This window comes from Erinaceus europaeus, chromosome 16, assembly GCF_950295315.1.
Source record: "Erinaceus europaeus chromosome 16, mEriEur2.1, whole genome shotgun sequence".
In the NCBI taxonomy this organism is placed as follows: domain Eukaryota; kingdom Metazoa; phylum Chordata; class Mammalia; order Eulipotyphla; family Erinaceidae; genus Erinaceus; species Erinaceus europaeus.
In genome coordinates, this window is record NC_080177.1 from 47429962 (window position 1) to 47446014 (window position 16053).

General features: G+C 38.8%; 1 protein-coding gene across 2 annotated transcripts in view; it reads left to right on the forward strand.

Moving 5' to 3' along the window:
- EXD1 (exonuclease 3'-5' domain containing 1) overlaps positions 1-16053 on the forward strand; it is a 66704-nt gene that overhangs the window by 31574 nt on the left and 19077 nt on the right. For both annotated transcript variants that reach the window (XM_007536335.3, XM_060175061.1), the window contains exons 8-11: positions 7240-7344; positions 7465-7545; positions 14662-14805; positions 15578-15769. In XM_007536335.3, coding sequence (XP_007536397.3) covers positions 7240-7344; positions 7465-7545; positions 14662-14805; positions 15578-15769 — 522 coding nt within the window. The remainder of the gene's footprint in view (positions 1-7239; positions 7345-7464; positions 7546-14661; positions 14806-15577; positions 15770-16053) is intronic.

Here is a 16053-nt window from a genome sequence, read left to right on the forward strand (position 1 = left end):
TCTGCTTTGCGTTTCTACTTCTTCTTCTTTTTTTTTTTTTTTTTTTACATGCATAACGTTCCCCAGATTCCCATTTAGCAATACAACCCCCACTATTTCATTCATCATTTTTCATGGACCTGTATTCTCCCCACCCACCCACCCACCCCAAAGTCTTTTACTTTGGTGTAATACTCCAATTCCATTTCAGGTTCGACTTGTGTTTTCTTTTCTAATCTTGTTTTTCAACTTCGGCCTGAGAGTGAGATCATCCCATATTCATCCTTCTGTTTCTGACTTATTTCACTCAACATGATTTTTTCAAGGTCCATCCAAGATCGGCTGAAAACGGTGAAGTCACCATTTTTTACAGCTGAGTAGTATTCCATTGTGTATATATACCACAACTTGCTCAGCCACTCATCTGTTCTTGGACACCTGGGTTGCTTCCAGGTTTTGGCTATTACAAATTGTGCTGCCAAGAACATATGTGTACACAGATCTTTTTGGATGGATGTGTTGGGTTCCTTAGGATATATCCCCAGGAGGGGAATTGCAGGGTCATAGGGTAGGTCCATTTCTAGCCTTCTGAGAGTTCTCCAGACTGTTCTCCACAGAGGTTGGACCAATTGACATTCCCACCAGCAGTGCAGGAGGGTTCCTTTGACCCCACACCCTCTCCAGCATTTGCTGCTGTTACCTTTTCTGATGTGTGACATTCTCACAGGAGTGAAGTGATATCTCATTGTTGTCTTGATTTGCATTTCTCTGACAATCAGAGACTTGGAGCATTTTTTCATGTGTTTCTCGGCCTTTTGGATCTCTTCTGTGGTGAATATTCTGTCCAATTCCTCCCCCCATTTTTGGATGGGGTTATTTGTTGTCTTGTTGTTGAGTCTGGTAAGCTCTTTATATATGTTGGTTATTAAACTCTTATCTGATGTATGGCATGTAAAGATCTTCTCCCATTCTGTGAGGGGTCTCTTGATTTGGGTAGTGGTTTCTTTTGCTGTGAAGAAGCTTTTTAATTTGATGTAGTCCCATAGGTTTATACTTGCCTTAGTCTTCCTTGTAATTGGTTTCGTTTCATTGAAAATGTCTTTAAAATTTATGCGGAAAAAAGTTCTTCCAATATTTTCCTCTAAGTATCTGATAGTTTCTGGTCTAACATCCAAGTCCTTGATCCACTTGGAATTTACTTTTGTATTTGGTGAAATACAGTGATTCAGCTTCATTCTTCTGCATGTTTCAACCCATTGTTTCCAACACCATTTGTTGAAGAGACTCTGCTTTCCCCATGTAATAGTCTGGGCCCCTTTGTCAAAGATTAGATGTCCATAGGTGTGGGGCCTCATTTCTGGGCTCTCAATTCTATTCCACTGGTCAGTGTGTCTGTTCATGTTCCAGTACCAAGCAGTTTTGATGACAATGGCCCTATAATATAGTTTGAGATCTGGCAGTGTGATGCCTCCAGTTCTGTTCTTTTTTCTCAAGATTGTTTTGGCAATTCTAGGTCTTTTCTGGTTCCAGATAAACATTTGTAGCATTTGTTCTATTCTCCTAAAAAATGTGCTTGGGATCTTGATGGGGATAGCATTAAATTTGTAGATGGCTCTGGGTAATATATTCATTTTGATGATGTTAATTCTTCCAACCCATGAGCATGGAATATCTTTCCACTTCTTTGTGTCTTTTTCAATTTCTTTGAGTAGTGACTCATAATTTTCAGTATACAAGTCTTTCACTTCTTTGGTTAGGTTTATTCCTAGATATTTTATTGTTTTTGTTGCTATAGAAAAAGGAACTGATTTCTGGATTTCAATTTCTTCTAACTTAGTGTTTGCATAGAGGAATGCCACTGACTTTTGAATGTTAATTTTATAGCCTGACACATTACTGTATTGCCTGATGATTTCCAAAAGCTTCTTGCTAGATTCCTTAGGTTTTTCCATGTATACTATCATGTTATCTGCAAATAAGGAGAGTTTGACTTCTTCTCTTCCAATCTGTATGCCTTTAATTCCTTGCTCCTGCCTGATTGCTATGGCAAGAACTTCCAACACTATGTTGAATAGTAATGGTGATAGTGGGCAGCCCTGTCTAGTACCTGATCTGAGGGGAAATGCTTCCAGTTTTTCACCATTGAGTATGATGTTGGCTGTAGGTTTGCTATATATAGACTCCACTATCTTCAGGAATTTTCCATCTATTCCTATTTTTTGTAGTGTTTTGATCATAAAGGGATGTTGTATTTTGTCAAAGGCTTTCTCTGCATCTATTGATATGACCATGTGGTTTTTGGTCTTGCTTTTGTTGATGTGGTAGATCACATTGATTGATTTACGTATATTAAACCAACCTTGCATGCCTGGGATAAACCCCACTTGGTCATGATGAACAATCTTTTTGATATACTGCTGTATCCGGTTGGCTAGAATTTTGTTTAATATTTTCGCATCTATGTTCATCAGAGATATTGGTCTGTAGTTTTCTTTTTTGGTTGTGTCCCTGTCTGCTTTTGGTATCAGGGTGATGTTGGCTTCATAGAAGCTGGCAGGGAGTATTCCAGTGTCTTCAATCTTCTGGAAGACTTTTAAAAGTAGATGTATTAGTTCTTCTTTGAAAGTTTTGTAGAATTCATTTGTAAAACCATCTGGTCCAGGACTTTTATTTTTGGGGAGATTTTTGATAACTGTTTCAATTTCATTAGCTGTGATGGGCCTGTTCATATTATCCACTTCCTCTTGACTTAGTTTTGGAAGTTGGTAGGTATCTAGGAAATCATTCATTTCTTCCAGGTTCTCTAACTTGGTGGCATATAGTTGTTCATAGAAGCCTCGCATGATATGTTGAATTTCTGCAGTGTCTGTTGTGATATCTCCTCTTTCATTTACTATCCGATTTATTTGGGTCTTCTCCCTTTTTTGTTTTGTGAGTCTGGCTAAAGGTTTGTCGATTTTGTTTACTCTTTCGAAGAACCAACATTTACTTTCATTGATCTTTTGTATGGTTTTCCTATTCTCAATGTTATTTATTTCTGCCCTAACTTTAGTAATTTCTGTCCTTCTGGTTGCTTTAGGGTTCCTTTGTTGTTCTTCTTCTAGGTCTTTAAGATGTGCAATCAGGCTGTTTATTTGTGCCTTTTCTTGTTTCCTCATGTGTGCTTGTATAGCTATGAACTTCCCTCTTAGGACTGCTTTAGCTGTGTCCCAAATATTTTGATAGCTTGTGTCTTCATTTTCATTGAACTCTCGAAACATTTTGATTTCTTCTTTGATTTCCTCTTTGACCCAGAAGTTGTTAAGAAGTGTACTGTTGAGCTTCCACATTTTGGCACTGTTACTAATCTTTTGTTGATTGTTAAGTGTTAGTTTAATTCCACTGTGGTCTGAGAAGATGCTTGGGATGATTTCAGTGCTCTTGAATAGGCTGATGCTGTCTTTGTGTCCTAACATATGGTCTATCCTTGAGAATGATCCATGTGTATTTGAGTAAAATGTGTATTCCAGTTTCTTGGGATGAATGACTCTGAAAATGTCCAATAGTTCTAGTTTATCTATCTCTTCATTTAGCTCCCTTATGTCTTTACTGATTTTCTTCCTGGATGATCTGTCAAGTTGAGAGAGTGGGGTGTTGAAGTCCCCTACTATGATTGTGTTACTGTTAATATATTGCTGTAGCTCTTTCAGTAGAAGTTTGATGTATTTAGATGGCTTCTCATTGGGTGCATAGATATTAATAATTGTTAAGTCCTCTTGATTGACTGATCCTCTGAGCATTAAGTAGTGTCCATTCCTATCTTTTTTAATCTTATGTATTTTAAAGTCTATCATGTCAGATATGAGAATAGCTGTTCCTGCCCTTTTTTGTGGGCCATTGGCTTGAATGATAGTTTTCCATCCTTTCACTTGAAGTCTGTGTTTGTCTTGTTGAGTTAGGTGAGTTTCCTGTAGACAACATATTGTTGGGTTGTGTTTTCTGATCCATCTTCCTACTCTGTGTCTTTTAATAGGTGAATTCAGGCCATTCACATTTATTGATATCAAAGATTGAAGATATTTTAACGCCATTCTTGTAGAGTTTTAGAGTGTTTTGATATATGTTCTATTTGTGGTGGTCTGGTTGTTTATAGGAAACCTTTCAGAACTTCTTTCAAGGCAGGCTTGGTGATGGTTGCTTCCTTCAACTGTTGCTTGTCTGAGAAGGTTTTGATGCTTCCATCTAGTCTGAATGACAATCTAGCAGGATATAGTATTCTTGGCTGAAAGCCTTTCTCATTGAGCACTCGATAGATATCTTGCCATTCTCTTCTGGCCTGTAGTGTTTGTATGGAGAAGTCTGCTGCTAATCTTATGGGTTTTCCTTTGTAGGTGACTCTTTGTTTTTCTCTTGCAGCCTTGAGGATCCTTTCTTTATCCTTATTCCTTTCCAATCTAAGTATGACATGTCTTGGTGTCTTTAGGTCTGGGTTAATTCTGTTTGGGACCCTCTGGGCTTCTTGAATCTTTATGTCTTTGGTGTTGTCTAGACTAGAGAAATTTTCAGCTATTATGGCCTGGAGAACGCTTTCTTCCTCCCCTTCTCTTTCTTCCTCTGGTAAGCCAATAATGCGTATATTGTTTCTTTTGAAGTCATCCCATAGGACTCTGTTGTTGTTTTCAGCATCTCTTAATCTCTTTTTGAGATCTCTTACTTCTTTTTTAGTTGTCTCTAATTCATCCTCAATCTTGCTAATTCTGTCTTCAGCCTCATTGATTCTATTCTCTCTGCCCTCTACTGCTTTCTGGAGTTCATCTATTTTGTTGCCCTGCTCTGATACTGTTTTAGCTTGTTCAGCTAGTTGCCTTCTTAGCTCAGCAATTTCAGCTTTCAGCTCTCTAATAACCATGAGATTATTAGAATTTTCTTCCATATTCTCATTTGTTGTTCCTGCAGTTCTGATTACAATTTTTTCAAATTCTTTACTCACTCCTGTTATTATTTCCTTAGCTAATGTTTGGATGTTTAACTCTTTGTTTTGTGCTTCGCCCTCTGGAGGACTTTTAGCTGGACTCTTGTCCTGGTTCGAGTCTCCAATATTTTTTCTTGTTGTTTTAACCATTTTATATAAGTTAACAGTTTTTTCAATCCCTGAGTTGGAGTTCAGTGGTGTAAAAGCCTTTTTTTTTCCCCTGTAGGCTATGGTAGCCTGAGGGCTTTTAAACTATCAATAGGCTTCTTGGCTTAATCAATGACTCCTGACCAAGAGATAAAGCAGGGTGTGGCAGAGATAATCCAGTGGTTATGCAAAGAGACTTTCACAGCCCTTCAGCTATGCCACCGAGGTATAGGCCTTCTCCTGAGTTTCCCGGTTAGATCTCTGTGCCCTGGTGTCCCTCCCTGTTGCTGCTCCAGATTCTGAGGGTAGTAGCAATGGAGACTCAGAGTTGTACTTGGTGAGTCTCTGGGGAGTCCTTTCCTCCCTTCAGCTGTCCCCTTGTTGGTGGAGCAGACTGGAGGTGGTGTCTCCACTGACAAACTGTTGAACTGTTAGCAGTCACTTAATCTCTCCTTAGGCCCCTCTCTCCTCTCTATCACCAGCCACGCGTGTTTGTACTCACGCGTGATTTACTGGGTTCCTGTGGTCATTATAGTCCTGTCTTGTTTTCGGTCCGGGTGGTCTCTCTTTGGTATTCCTAGTTGATCCGGGAGAGAAGAGGAGAGGAGAGAAAGCCATCTGCTGCTCGTAGCTCCGCCTCCGGAAGTCGAATCTGAAATGCTGCTCATTCTTAAACCTATCATTTTTGGAGTACTAAAATGCCATTGCTGAAAATGATAAAAATTAAAATAGGGGCTGTAAAAATCACAGTTAAGTCACCAGCTTGTTAGTTTTTTAAATTCACAATTACACTACCTTTCTGAAATTGAGAATTTTAAAAAATATTTATTTATTTCCTTTTGTTGCCCTTGTTTTATTGTTGTTGTTGTTATTGATGTCATTGGATAGGGCAGAGAGAAATGGAGAGAGGACGGGAAGACAAAGAGGAGGAGAAAAAGACAGATACCTGCAGACCCGCTTCACCACTTGTAAAGTGACTCCCCTGTAGGTGGGGAGCTGGGAGCTCAAACTGGGATCCTTACATCGATCCTTGTGCTTTGTGAAATTATTTTTTTTAATAATGACTTTTTTTTTGCCACTGGAATTATTGCTTGGACTCGGTACCAGCCCTGCAAATCCACTGCTCCTGGCAGCCATTTTTTTGTCTTTTCTCTCTTTGTCCCTTTCTGTCTTCCATTCTTCTAGTCCTCCTTTTTTTTTTCTTTCCTTTTCTATTTTATTTGATAGGACAGAGAGAAATTGAGAGGAAAGAGAAAAGAAAAACTGCTTCTTCACTACTCATGAAGCTTCCCACTGAAGGTGGGGGCCCAGGGCTCAAACCCAGGTCCTTGCACATGGCAACATGTGCAGTCAACCAGATGCACTACCGCCCATCTCCTGATAATGAATTTTAGTTTATTTTATATTCATTTATTTTTACCAGAGCACTGCTCAACTCTGGTTTGTGGTGGTAACTAGGGATTCAATTTAGGACCTTTGGTGCCTCAGGCGCCTCACGTGCCTCAAGTCTTTTTGCATTTCCATTATGATCTCTCCTCAGCTCAAAATTAAGATAAATTTAAACTTATTTTTTCCTAAGAATTACTGAAAAAAAAAAAAAGAATCACTGAATGTCTATTGCTTGAAGATGAGGATGTTGAATGTTGTTAAAAGTTTAAATATAATGTACATATTTTAAACAGTATCATTTATATTTATTTGCTTCTCAGGTAATCTTGATTTGCAAGACTATAATTTTTAAAAATATATTTTTAATTTGAAGGATAAAGATATATAAATAGAGACTAAAGCACTACTCAGCTGTGGCTTAGGGTGGTGCTAGGTATTGAACCTGGGACCTTGGAGCCTCAGGCATTAAAGTCTTTTTGCATAACCATTGTGCTGTCTTCCCGCCTGATTTAATTTTATATTTTATGAGTGAGAGAGAGGTAGAGAACAATACAGAGACTAGAGCACCACCCTGGTTAGATATGGTGCTGAGGATTGAACCCGGGTGCTCTAATATACAAACTGACATGTCTTCCCACAGTACCACTTCCCCTGAGCCACATCTACATCCCTGGGTTTAAATATTTTATCACATGTCCTTCTTGATCTTCAGGCCTCATGTCCTAGTTCTTATCCTAGTTCTTATTATGTATTATCTGGATGGTCTATCATAGGTGGCCACAAATAGTCGAGTTTACTTATTTGACATCTTCCTTCTGGGAAGTCGTGCTTTCAACAATGGACTTCAGATGGTTTTAGAAGACAAAAGAATTTTGAAGGTGAGTATGTATAAGCTGATCCTTCTACTATCAAGATTACAATCAAGTTCTAATTGCTCTTTATTATTATTTTTTTGATTTCTTTATGGTACTAATTACTCTCCATTTCTGACTCCTTAGGTTATTCATGATTGTCGTTGGCTTTCTGATTGCCTCTCTCATCAGTATGGAATTTTGCTGAATAATGTCTTTGACACACAGGTACATCCTGGGAAACACTTAATTCAAATCAGTGTACATAACTACTGTAGGGAATAGGTTTCATCTGATAAGTGATTGAAAGTCTTCTTTGTGTATGCTTGTATGTGTGCATGTGCTATTTCTACCCACTTCTCACATAGGATGATTGTATAATATGAGAGAACATTTTGTGAACTCTAAAAGCATTGCAGAAAAGCTACTTAAGGAGGTCAGACGGTAGCACAGCGGGTTAAGCACACATGGCATAAAGCACATGGACCGGCTTAAGGATCCAGGTTCGAGCCCCAGCAGTAACCCTGAAGGCAAAAAAAAAAGAGAGAGAGAGAGGAAGAAAGAAAGAAAGAAAGAAAGAAAGAAAGAAAGAAAGAAAGAAAGAAAAGAAAAGCTACTTAAAAGTATTTAAAATACCCTTCAATAGATGACTGGCTAAAGAAGTCATAGGATATGTATTTAATGGGAGAGTACTCTGCAGTCAAAACAAATGACATTGTGTCCTTTAGGACAGAGTGGATGGAACTGGAGGTGATTATGCTTTTAGTGAAATAAGTAAAAAGATGAAAGACAACTTCATTCACATGGATTCACTTATATGTGGAATCTAGAAGTCTAAAACATATGAACTTGAACAAGAAAAAGGTAGAAGCATGCAAACTATTTTTAAGACATGTAAGAACTATGGTGGTAGGAGTAGATGGCATAATGGTTATGCAAAGAGACTCTCATGCCTGAGGCTTCAAAGTCCTAGGTTCAATCCCCTGCACCACCATAAGCCAGAGCTGAGCAGTGCTCTGGTTAAAAAAAAAAAAAAAAAAAGAACTATGGTGGTTATCTTTATGAAGTGGGAGGGTAGGATACAAAACTGGTGGTGGATATGGTATGGAAGTACATACTGTAATCTTACAATCTTGTAACCTACTATTTATCACCAATTAAAATACATTTTTAAGAAGTACTTAGAAACCTTTGTTTTTGCTCTAGAACTTGTCAAATAAGAATCATACTCTATAACATTTCAAACAATTTGGGGTTCCTTTAGAAGTCTGACATTGACAAGCTTAGTATGGGATGAATAATTACATCTCTGTTAGGGTTAGAGTTAGGATAAAGGTTACACATTTGGTATACATATGTATCAGTTAAGGATAATTACTGGCACCTATCCCAGGAAAGCAGATTCTCCTGCATATGCCCCAAAATCATTCTGCCCCAAATAGCCTGCAGATATGTGTTTTACTTTTCATCTAAAGTTTCCTAGAGAAAGGAGACCTTTCTTTTTTTAAAGCCATTTTTAACTTGTGATTAATAGTGATATACAAGATTATTTGTTTACAGAGTATATCTCGATACCACACACACCACTAACGTTCTGTGCCCCCTCCCAAAGATAGCCACCACATTTCTCACGAAGTCTTAAAGACAGTTTGTCTCCATTTTTGTTTTGTTGTGTTGTGTTTTGCAAGACCATGTATATAAGTTCTATAGGTTCAACATTTGAGTGAAACTATCTGACAGTTGTCATTCATCTATTTCACTAAACACAATCACCTTCAATTCCATCCATTTTGTCCCAAAGAACACAGTATCTTTTTTTGATTGCAGAGTATACAGTCCACCACTTCTTTTTTTTTTTTCCCTTTTGTTGCCCTTGTTGTTTAATATTGTTGTGGTTATTGATGTCATTGTTATTGGACAGGACAGAGAGAAATGGAGAGAGGAAGACAGAGAGGAGGAGAGAAAGACAGACACCTGCAGACCTGCTTGACCACTTGTGAAGTGACTCCCTTGCAGGTGGGGAGCCGGTGGCTCGAACCAGGATCCTTATGCTGGTCCTTGTGCTTTGCACCACGTATGCTTAACCTGCTGCACCACCGCCCGACTCCCATTCCATCACTTCTTATTCAGTCACGTTTTGATGGGCATTTAGGTTGCATACACTCTTTGGCTATAGTGAATAATGCAGCTATGAACACAGGGGTGCATATGTCCCTTTGAATTAATGCTTGCTTACCCTTTGGATAAATGCCTATGAGGAATTGCTGGATCATAAAGTAATTCCATTTTTAATTGTTTAAGAATACTCCATACAGTCTTCCAAAGGGGCTACACCAGTCTGCTACAGAGTAGCAGAGTCCCTTTTTCTCCAAAACTTTATCAACACCTGTTATTTCCTGTTTAGTTGTAATAGGCCATTCTCACAGGTATGAAGTGGAATCTCAGTGTAGTTCTTATTTTCATTTTTCTACTGGTAAGTATACCATTTTTTCATATGTCTGTGGACCATGTTTATCTCTTTAGAAAACTATTCAGTTCTTTGGCCCACTATATATATATATATATATTCCCTTTTGTTGCCCTTGTTGTTTTTTATTGTTGTTGTAGTTGTTACTGATGTCATCGTTGTTAGATAGGACAGAGAGAAATGGAGAGAGGAGAGGAATACAGAGGGGTTGGGAGAGAAAGACACCTGCAGACCTGCTTCACTACCTGGGAAGAGATTCCCCTGCAGGTGGGGAGCTTGGGGCTCGAAACCGGATCCTTACGCTGGTCCTTGCACTTTGTGCCTTTGGCCCACTTTTTAACTCTATTTCTTTTTCTTTTGTTGAGCTGTATGAGGTTTTTTTGTTTGTTTGTCTGTTTGCCTCCAGGGTTATCATGAGGGCTTGATGCCTGCACTGTGAACCCACTGCTCTTGGAGGCTACTTTCTCCCTTTTGTTGCCCTTGTTATTGTTGTTGTTGGATAGGACAGAGAGAAATCAAAAGAGGAGGGGAAGACAGAGTGTAGAAAAGAAAGACACCTGCAGACCTGCTTCATTGCTTGTGAAGCAAGCCCCCTGCAGGTGAGGAGCCGGGGTTTCGAACTAGTATCTTTAGGCCAGTCCTTGTGCTTTGCACCATGTGCACTTAACCCAATGTGCTACCACTCGGCCCCCATGAGTTTTTTTTAAATGATATATATTTTTAATTAATTTATTTATTCATGAGAAAGAGAAAGAACCAGACATCATGCTGGTACATGTGCTGCTGGGGATTGAACTCAGGACCTCATGGTTTGAGAATCCAGTGCTTTATCCACTACGCTACCTCCCAGATCACACCCCCATGAGTTCTTTATGGATGCTTGATATCAGTCACTTGTCATGTTTATCCTTCTCTTTCTGGCTTATCTCACTTACCATGACTCCTTCAAGCTCCATCCAAGATGAGGTGAAAAAGGTGAATTCATCATTTTTAATAGCTGAGTAGTATCCCATTGTATATATATTTGCATTGGTGGTTCAGTGGTAAAATTCTTGCCTGCCACTGTGTATATATACCACAACTTTCTCAGTCACTCATCTGTTCTTGGACACCTGGGTTGCTTCCAGGTTTGGGCTATTACAAATTGTGCTGCTATGAACACAAGTATACATAGATTTTTTTTTCAGTATTTATTTTTCTTACCCTTGTTGTTTTATTGTTGTAGTTATTGATGTCATTGTTGTTGGATAGGACAGAGAGAAATGGAGAGAGGAGGGGAAGACAAAGGGGGAGAGAAAGATAGACACCTGCAGACCTGCTTCACCACTTATGAAGCAACTCCCCTGCAGGTGGGGATCCTGGGGCTCCAACAGGGATCCTTATGCAGGTCCTTGGCGCATAACCCACTGCTTACCGCCCAACTTCCTACACAGATCTTTTTTTATGGATGTGTTTGAGTCCTTAGGGTATATCTCCAGGAAAGGAATTGCCAGTTCATAGGGTAGGTCCATTTCTAGCCTTCTGAGAGTTCTCCAGACTGTTCTCCACAGAGGTTGGACCAATTGACATTCCCACCAGCAGTGCAGGAGGGTTCCTTTACCCCTCCCTCACAACATCTACAATGTTTTTGTTACTGTCCTTTCTGATGTATGACATTCTCACAGGAATGAAGTGGTATCTTATTGTTGCCTTAATTTGCATTTCTCAGACAATCAATGACTTGAAGCATTTTTTCATATGTCTGTTGGCCTTTTGGATCTCTTCTTTTGGTTCCTATCCTCTTCCCACTTTTGAATAGAGTCATTTGTTTTTTGTTGCTGAGTTTGGTGACCTCTTTATATATTTTGGTTATTAGCTTTTTGTCTGATGTATGGCATATAAAGATCTTCTCCCATTCTGTGAGGAGTCTCTTTGGGTGTGGATTTCTTCCACTGTGCAGAAGATTCTCAATTTGATTTAGACCCATTGGTTTATTTTTATTTTTGTCTTTTTTGCCTATAAAATCCACATGGAAAAGAGTTTTGCTAATATTTTCCTCTATGTATTTTATAGCTTATGATCTAACATCTCATTCTTATAAGAATACTTGTGATTTGGGAGTTGGGTGGTAGCCCAGCGGGTGTCTATTTTTTCTCCCCCTCTCTGTCTTCCCCTCGTCTCTCCATTTGTCTCTGTCCTAGCTAACAATGATAACATCAATCACAACAACAATAATAACTACAACAATAAAACAACAAAAGCAACAAAAGGGAATAAATAAAATAAATATTTTAAAATTTAAAAAAGAATACTTGTGATTACACTTTGGGCCTATACAAATAAGTTTATTCTCCTTTCCCTATTTCCCAAAGGCATTAGTGAATAATAAAGAACCATTTATATATGTATTGTATTTACTGTCAAATGTAAAACATTAATTCCCCAATAAAGAAATTTAAAAAAAACTGGCAAAAGGATACTTGTTCGAGCCCCCTGCTCCTCACCTGCAGGAGAGTCGCTTCACAAACCATGAAGCAGGTCTGCAGGTGTCTATCTTTCTCTCCCCCTCTCTGTCTTCCCCTCCTCTCTACATTTCTCTCTGTCCTATCCAACAACAATGACAGCAATAATAACTACAATAATAAAACAACAAGGGCAACAAAAAGGGAATAAATAAAAAAATAAATATTTTTTAAAAAATAGATAAAGAGAATAAAATAAAAAACAACCGTAAGACATTCAGATAGAGCTGGAGAGATAGCATAATTATATAGCAAAAAGACTCTTTTTTCCTGGTCCAGGAGGTGGCGCAGTGATAAAGCTTTGGACTCTGAAGCATGACATCCCGAGTTCGATTCCCAGCAACACAGTGCCAAAGTGATGTCTGGTTCTTTCTCTCTCCTCCTATCTTTCTCATAAATAAATAAAATCTTTAAAAAAAAATAAAGACTTTTCTTTTTATTTTTAAATTAGTGATTTAATTGATTTACAAAATCATAAGATAATCAGGTATAATTTCACACCATTCCCACCACCAGAGTTCTGTGTTCTCATTCCCTCCATAGGCAGCTGCAGTAGTTTTTCCAAGGTCTCAGATATGGGCTGACTATTATTTCTATAATAATAATAATAATTAATAATAATAGTAAATCCCATTTTTCTGTGGTCCTGTCTTCTCTTCCCTTCTAAGTCACACTTACACCTATTACTACTTCCAAATATCCTTCCACAGAAAGACTTGCGTGCCTGAGGCACCAAGGGTCCCAGGTTCAATCCCTAGCACCACCATGAACCAGTACTGAACCAAGAGCTGAACAGTACTCTTGGAGAAAAATAAAATATAAATAGGGAAATAAAAAAAATGGAAAAGAAAGTAGACAATAATGCATTAAAGTTGGATGACCTTTTCCTCTAGTCTTTCAAAATAAGTTCATTTGAACAACCTAAGAAGTTCTTTTGCTGACATTATTTCTACCCTGTGAGTTCTTGGGGTAATGATACTTAAGGACATTTATCTATATTTCTACCATGAGAACTATTTTCTTTTTTTCTTTTTTCTTTTATTTAAGAAAGGATTAATTAACAAAACCATAGGGTAGGAGGGGTACAACTCCACACAATTCCCACCACCCAATCTCCATTTCCCACCCCCTCCCCTGATAGCTTTCCCATTCTCTATCCCTCTGGGAGCATGGACCCAGGGTCATTGTGGGTTGCAGAAGGTAGAAGGTCTGGCTTCTGTAATTGCTTCCCTGCCGAACATGGGCGTTGACTGGTCAGTCCATACTCCCAGTCTGCCTCTCTCTTTCCCTAATAGGGTGTGCCTCTGGGGAAGCGGAGCTCCAGGACACATTGGTGGGGTCTTCAATCCAGGGAAGTCTGGCCAGCATCCTGATGGCATCTGGAACCTGGTGACTGAAAAGAGAGTTAACATACAAAGCCAAACAAATTGTTGAGCAATCATGGACCCAAAGCTTGGGATAGTGGAGAGGAAGTGTTAGGGAGGTACTCACTGCAAACTCTAGTGTACTTCTGCTTTCAGGTATATATTTTGCAGTAGTTTATAGATACGTGTGAACATATACTCTCTCTCACAGAAACTGGTGTATATCTAGGTTTTGGGACTTTGTTAGAAAGTGAACCACCTGAGATGAAATTAGAGTATACTATGAAAGGAAAGGTCTCACCCAAGTAATGAAGCTGAAGGGTTGTCATTGCACACGTGAAGTCTCTGGACACAGTCTGAAGTGAAGCATGTTGAGGTGGCAATCGTTGTGTTGGTTAGGTTGTGATCGGCGGATGCAATATTATTTGATATGGATTGGGAGAGGCATACGGGAAAGTGGGCCCTATCCAAGGGTTCCAGGACTGGGGGAAGTAGGGGCTCTATAGTGGAGATGTGAGGTTCCTGCTGTCTTAGGGTTCAAAAAGACAATGGATAGTTAATGTTATCATCACATTATTTGGTAATTGGGTTAACTTTGAAAAGTCCTTTTGTTATGGTTTGCTGTACAGTACCCAGTATCTTGTATATAGCTGTGCCATTGGATGCTTCTGATCTATTTGGTCTAGGCTTTTGAGAGAGTCCGCATATCAAATACACAGCCTATATATTAAAAAGATTCAGTTTGTGTTTTGAAAAACTTTGAGACATACAATTGATTTTCCCCCTCTCATATTAATTAACTAGTGATTTATATGTCTACATTTTGCTAGGAGTGTACATAAACACCATTCCCACCACCAAAAGACTGTGACCCATCCCTCCCACCCACTCCCACCCCCCACTGGCCCAGGAAGCTGCATGTCTACCCCTCACCACAGGGTTTTTACTTTGGTGCCCTACTTGAGAACTATTTTCTACTGACTGACCCATTTGTCTTTTGTTAATACTATAGGTTGCAGATGTCCTTCAGTTTTCCATGGAAACAGGTGGCTTTCTTCCAAATTGCATTAGTACTTTGCAGGAGAGTTTAATCCAGCACCTTAAAGTAGCGCCTAAATATCTCATTTTTCTGGAAGAGAGACAAAAGCTGATTCAGGTAAGTGTTAGAGGATGACCTATGGGTGGGGGTATAGCATAATGGCTATGAAAAGAGACTTTCATGCCTGAGGCTCTCAAGTCCCAGGTTCACTCCCTCATACTGCCATAAGCCAGAGCTGAGCTCTGGTTAAAAAAAAAAAAAAAAAGGATGACCTATATAAAAGTTTTTCTTTTTCAGCACAATTATGCCAAAATCACAATGTTTACATACATGTGAGAGCATCGTCAAAGTCTAATTCCAAACTATGTTTATGGACTCAAATCCAGGATCCACATTTGTTGGTTATCAATTAAAAAGCATTCTGAAATAAATTTTCAGTTAAAGTCTAGACAATGGGGTATTTTGTTGGAAATTTCCACTTAGGCAATGGAACAAAATTCATACCAATTACTTCTATAGTAAGTTATATTTCCTTTGGTTCCTCATGGTCTTGCATGCAAACTTATGTTGTGACCATATTGGCTACAATTTTGATCATATAATCAAGTCTGCTGCCTTCAATTTTAAGTGAGAAGTTCTAATCTATTTCCCTCTCATTTTTTTTCCACTTTCTGTTTCTTCCACAGTATTACATATATCAAATGTGTATTGTGTGTGTATATGTATATTTTCAGGCTAGACATAGTGTGAAAGTAGAAGGTAAGAATTCAAGAAAACATCAGTAACAGTGGTTACTTAAATCTTGTTTTAAATTGAGCACCACTCAGATAAAGCTAGTTTATTTAAAGTTCTACGTCATCTTCAGAGAAATTTGTTTTGGTGTCTCCAGGAAAACCCAGAAGTGTGGTTTACACGACCTCTTTCACCCTCTTTACTAAAAATTTTGGCCCTGGAAACTACCTACTTATTACCTCTTCGCTTGGCACTGATGGATGAGATGATGTCTGATCTAACTACCCTCGTAGATGGGTACCTAAACACCTACAGAGAGGGATCTGCAGACCGGCTGGGAGGCACAGAGGTAGGTGGCTGTCTTCAGGAATTCTGTTTCTACCTTATTCTTCAGAGAGAAGGGCAAATTTATACCTACTCTTCACAGCTGCAGCAAAAAAAAAAAAAAAAATTTTTTTTTTTGCCTCCAGGGATATTGCTGGGACTCGATGCCTGCACTACAAATCCACTGCTCCTGGAAGCCATTTTTCCTATTTTGTTGCCCTTGTTATAGTTGTTATAGCTGTTGTTTGATAGGACAAAGAGAAATGGAGAGAGGAGGGGAAAGACAGAAGGGGAGAGAAAGACAGACAC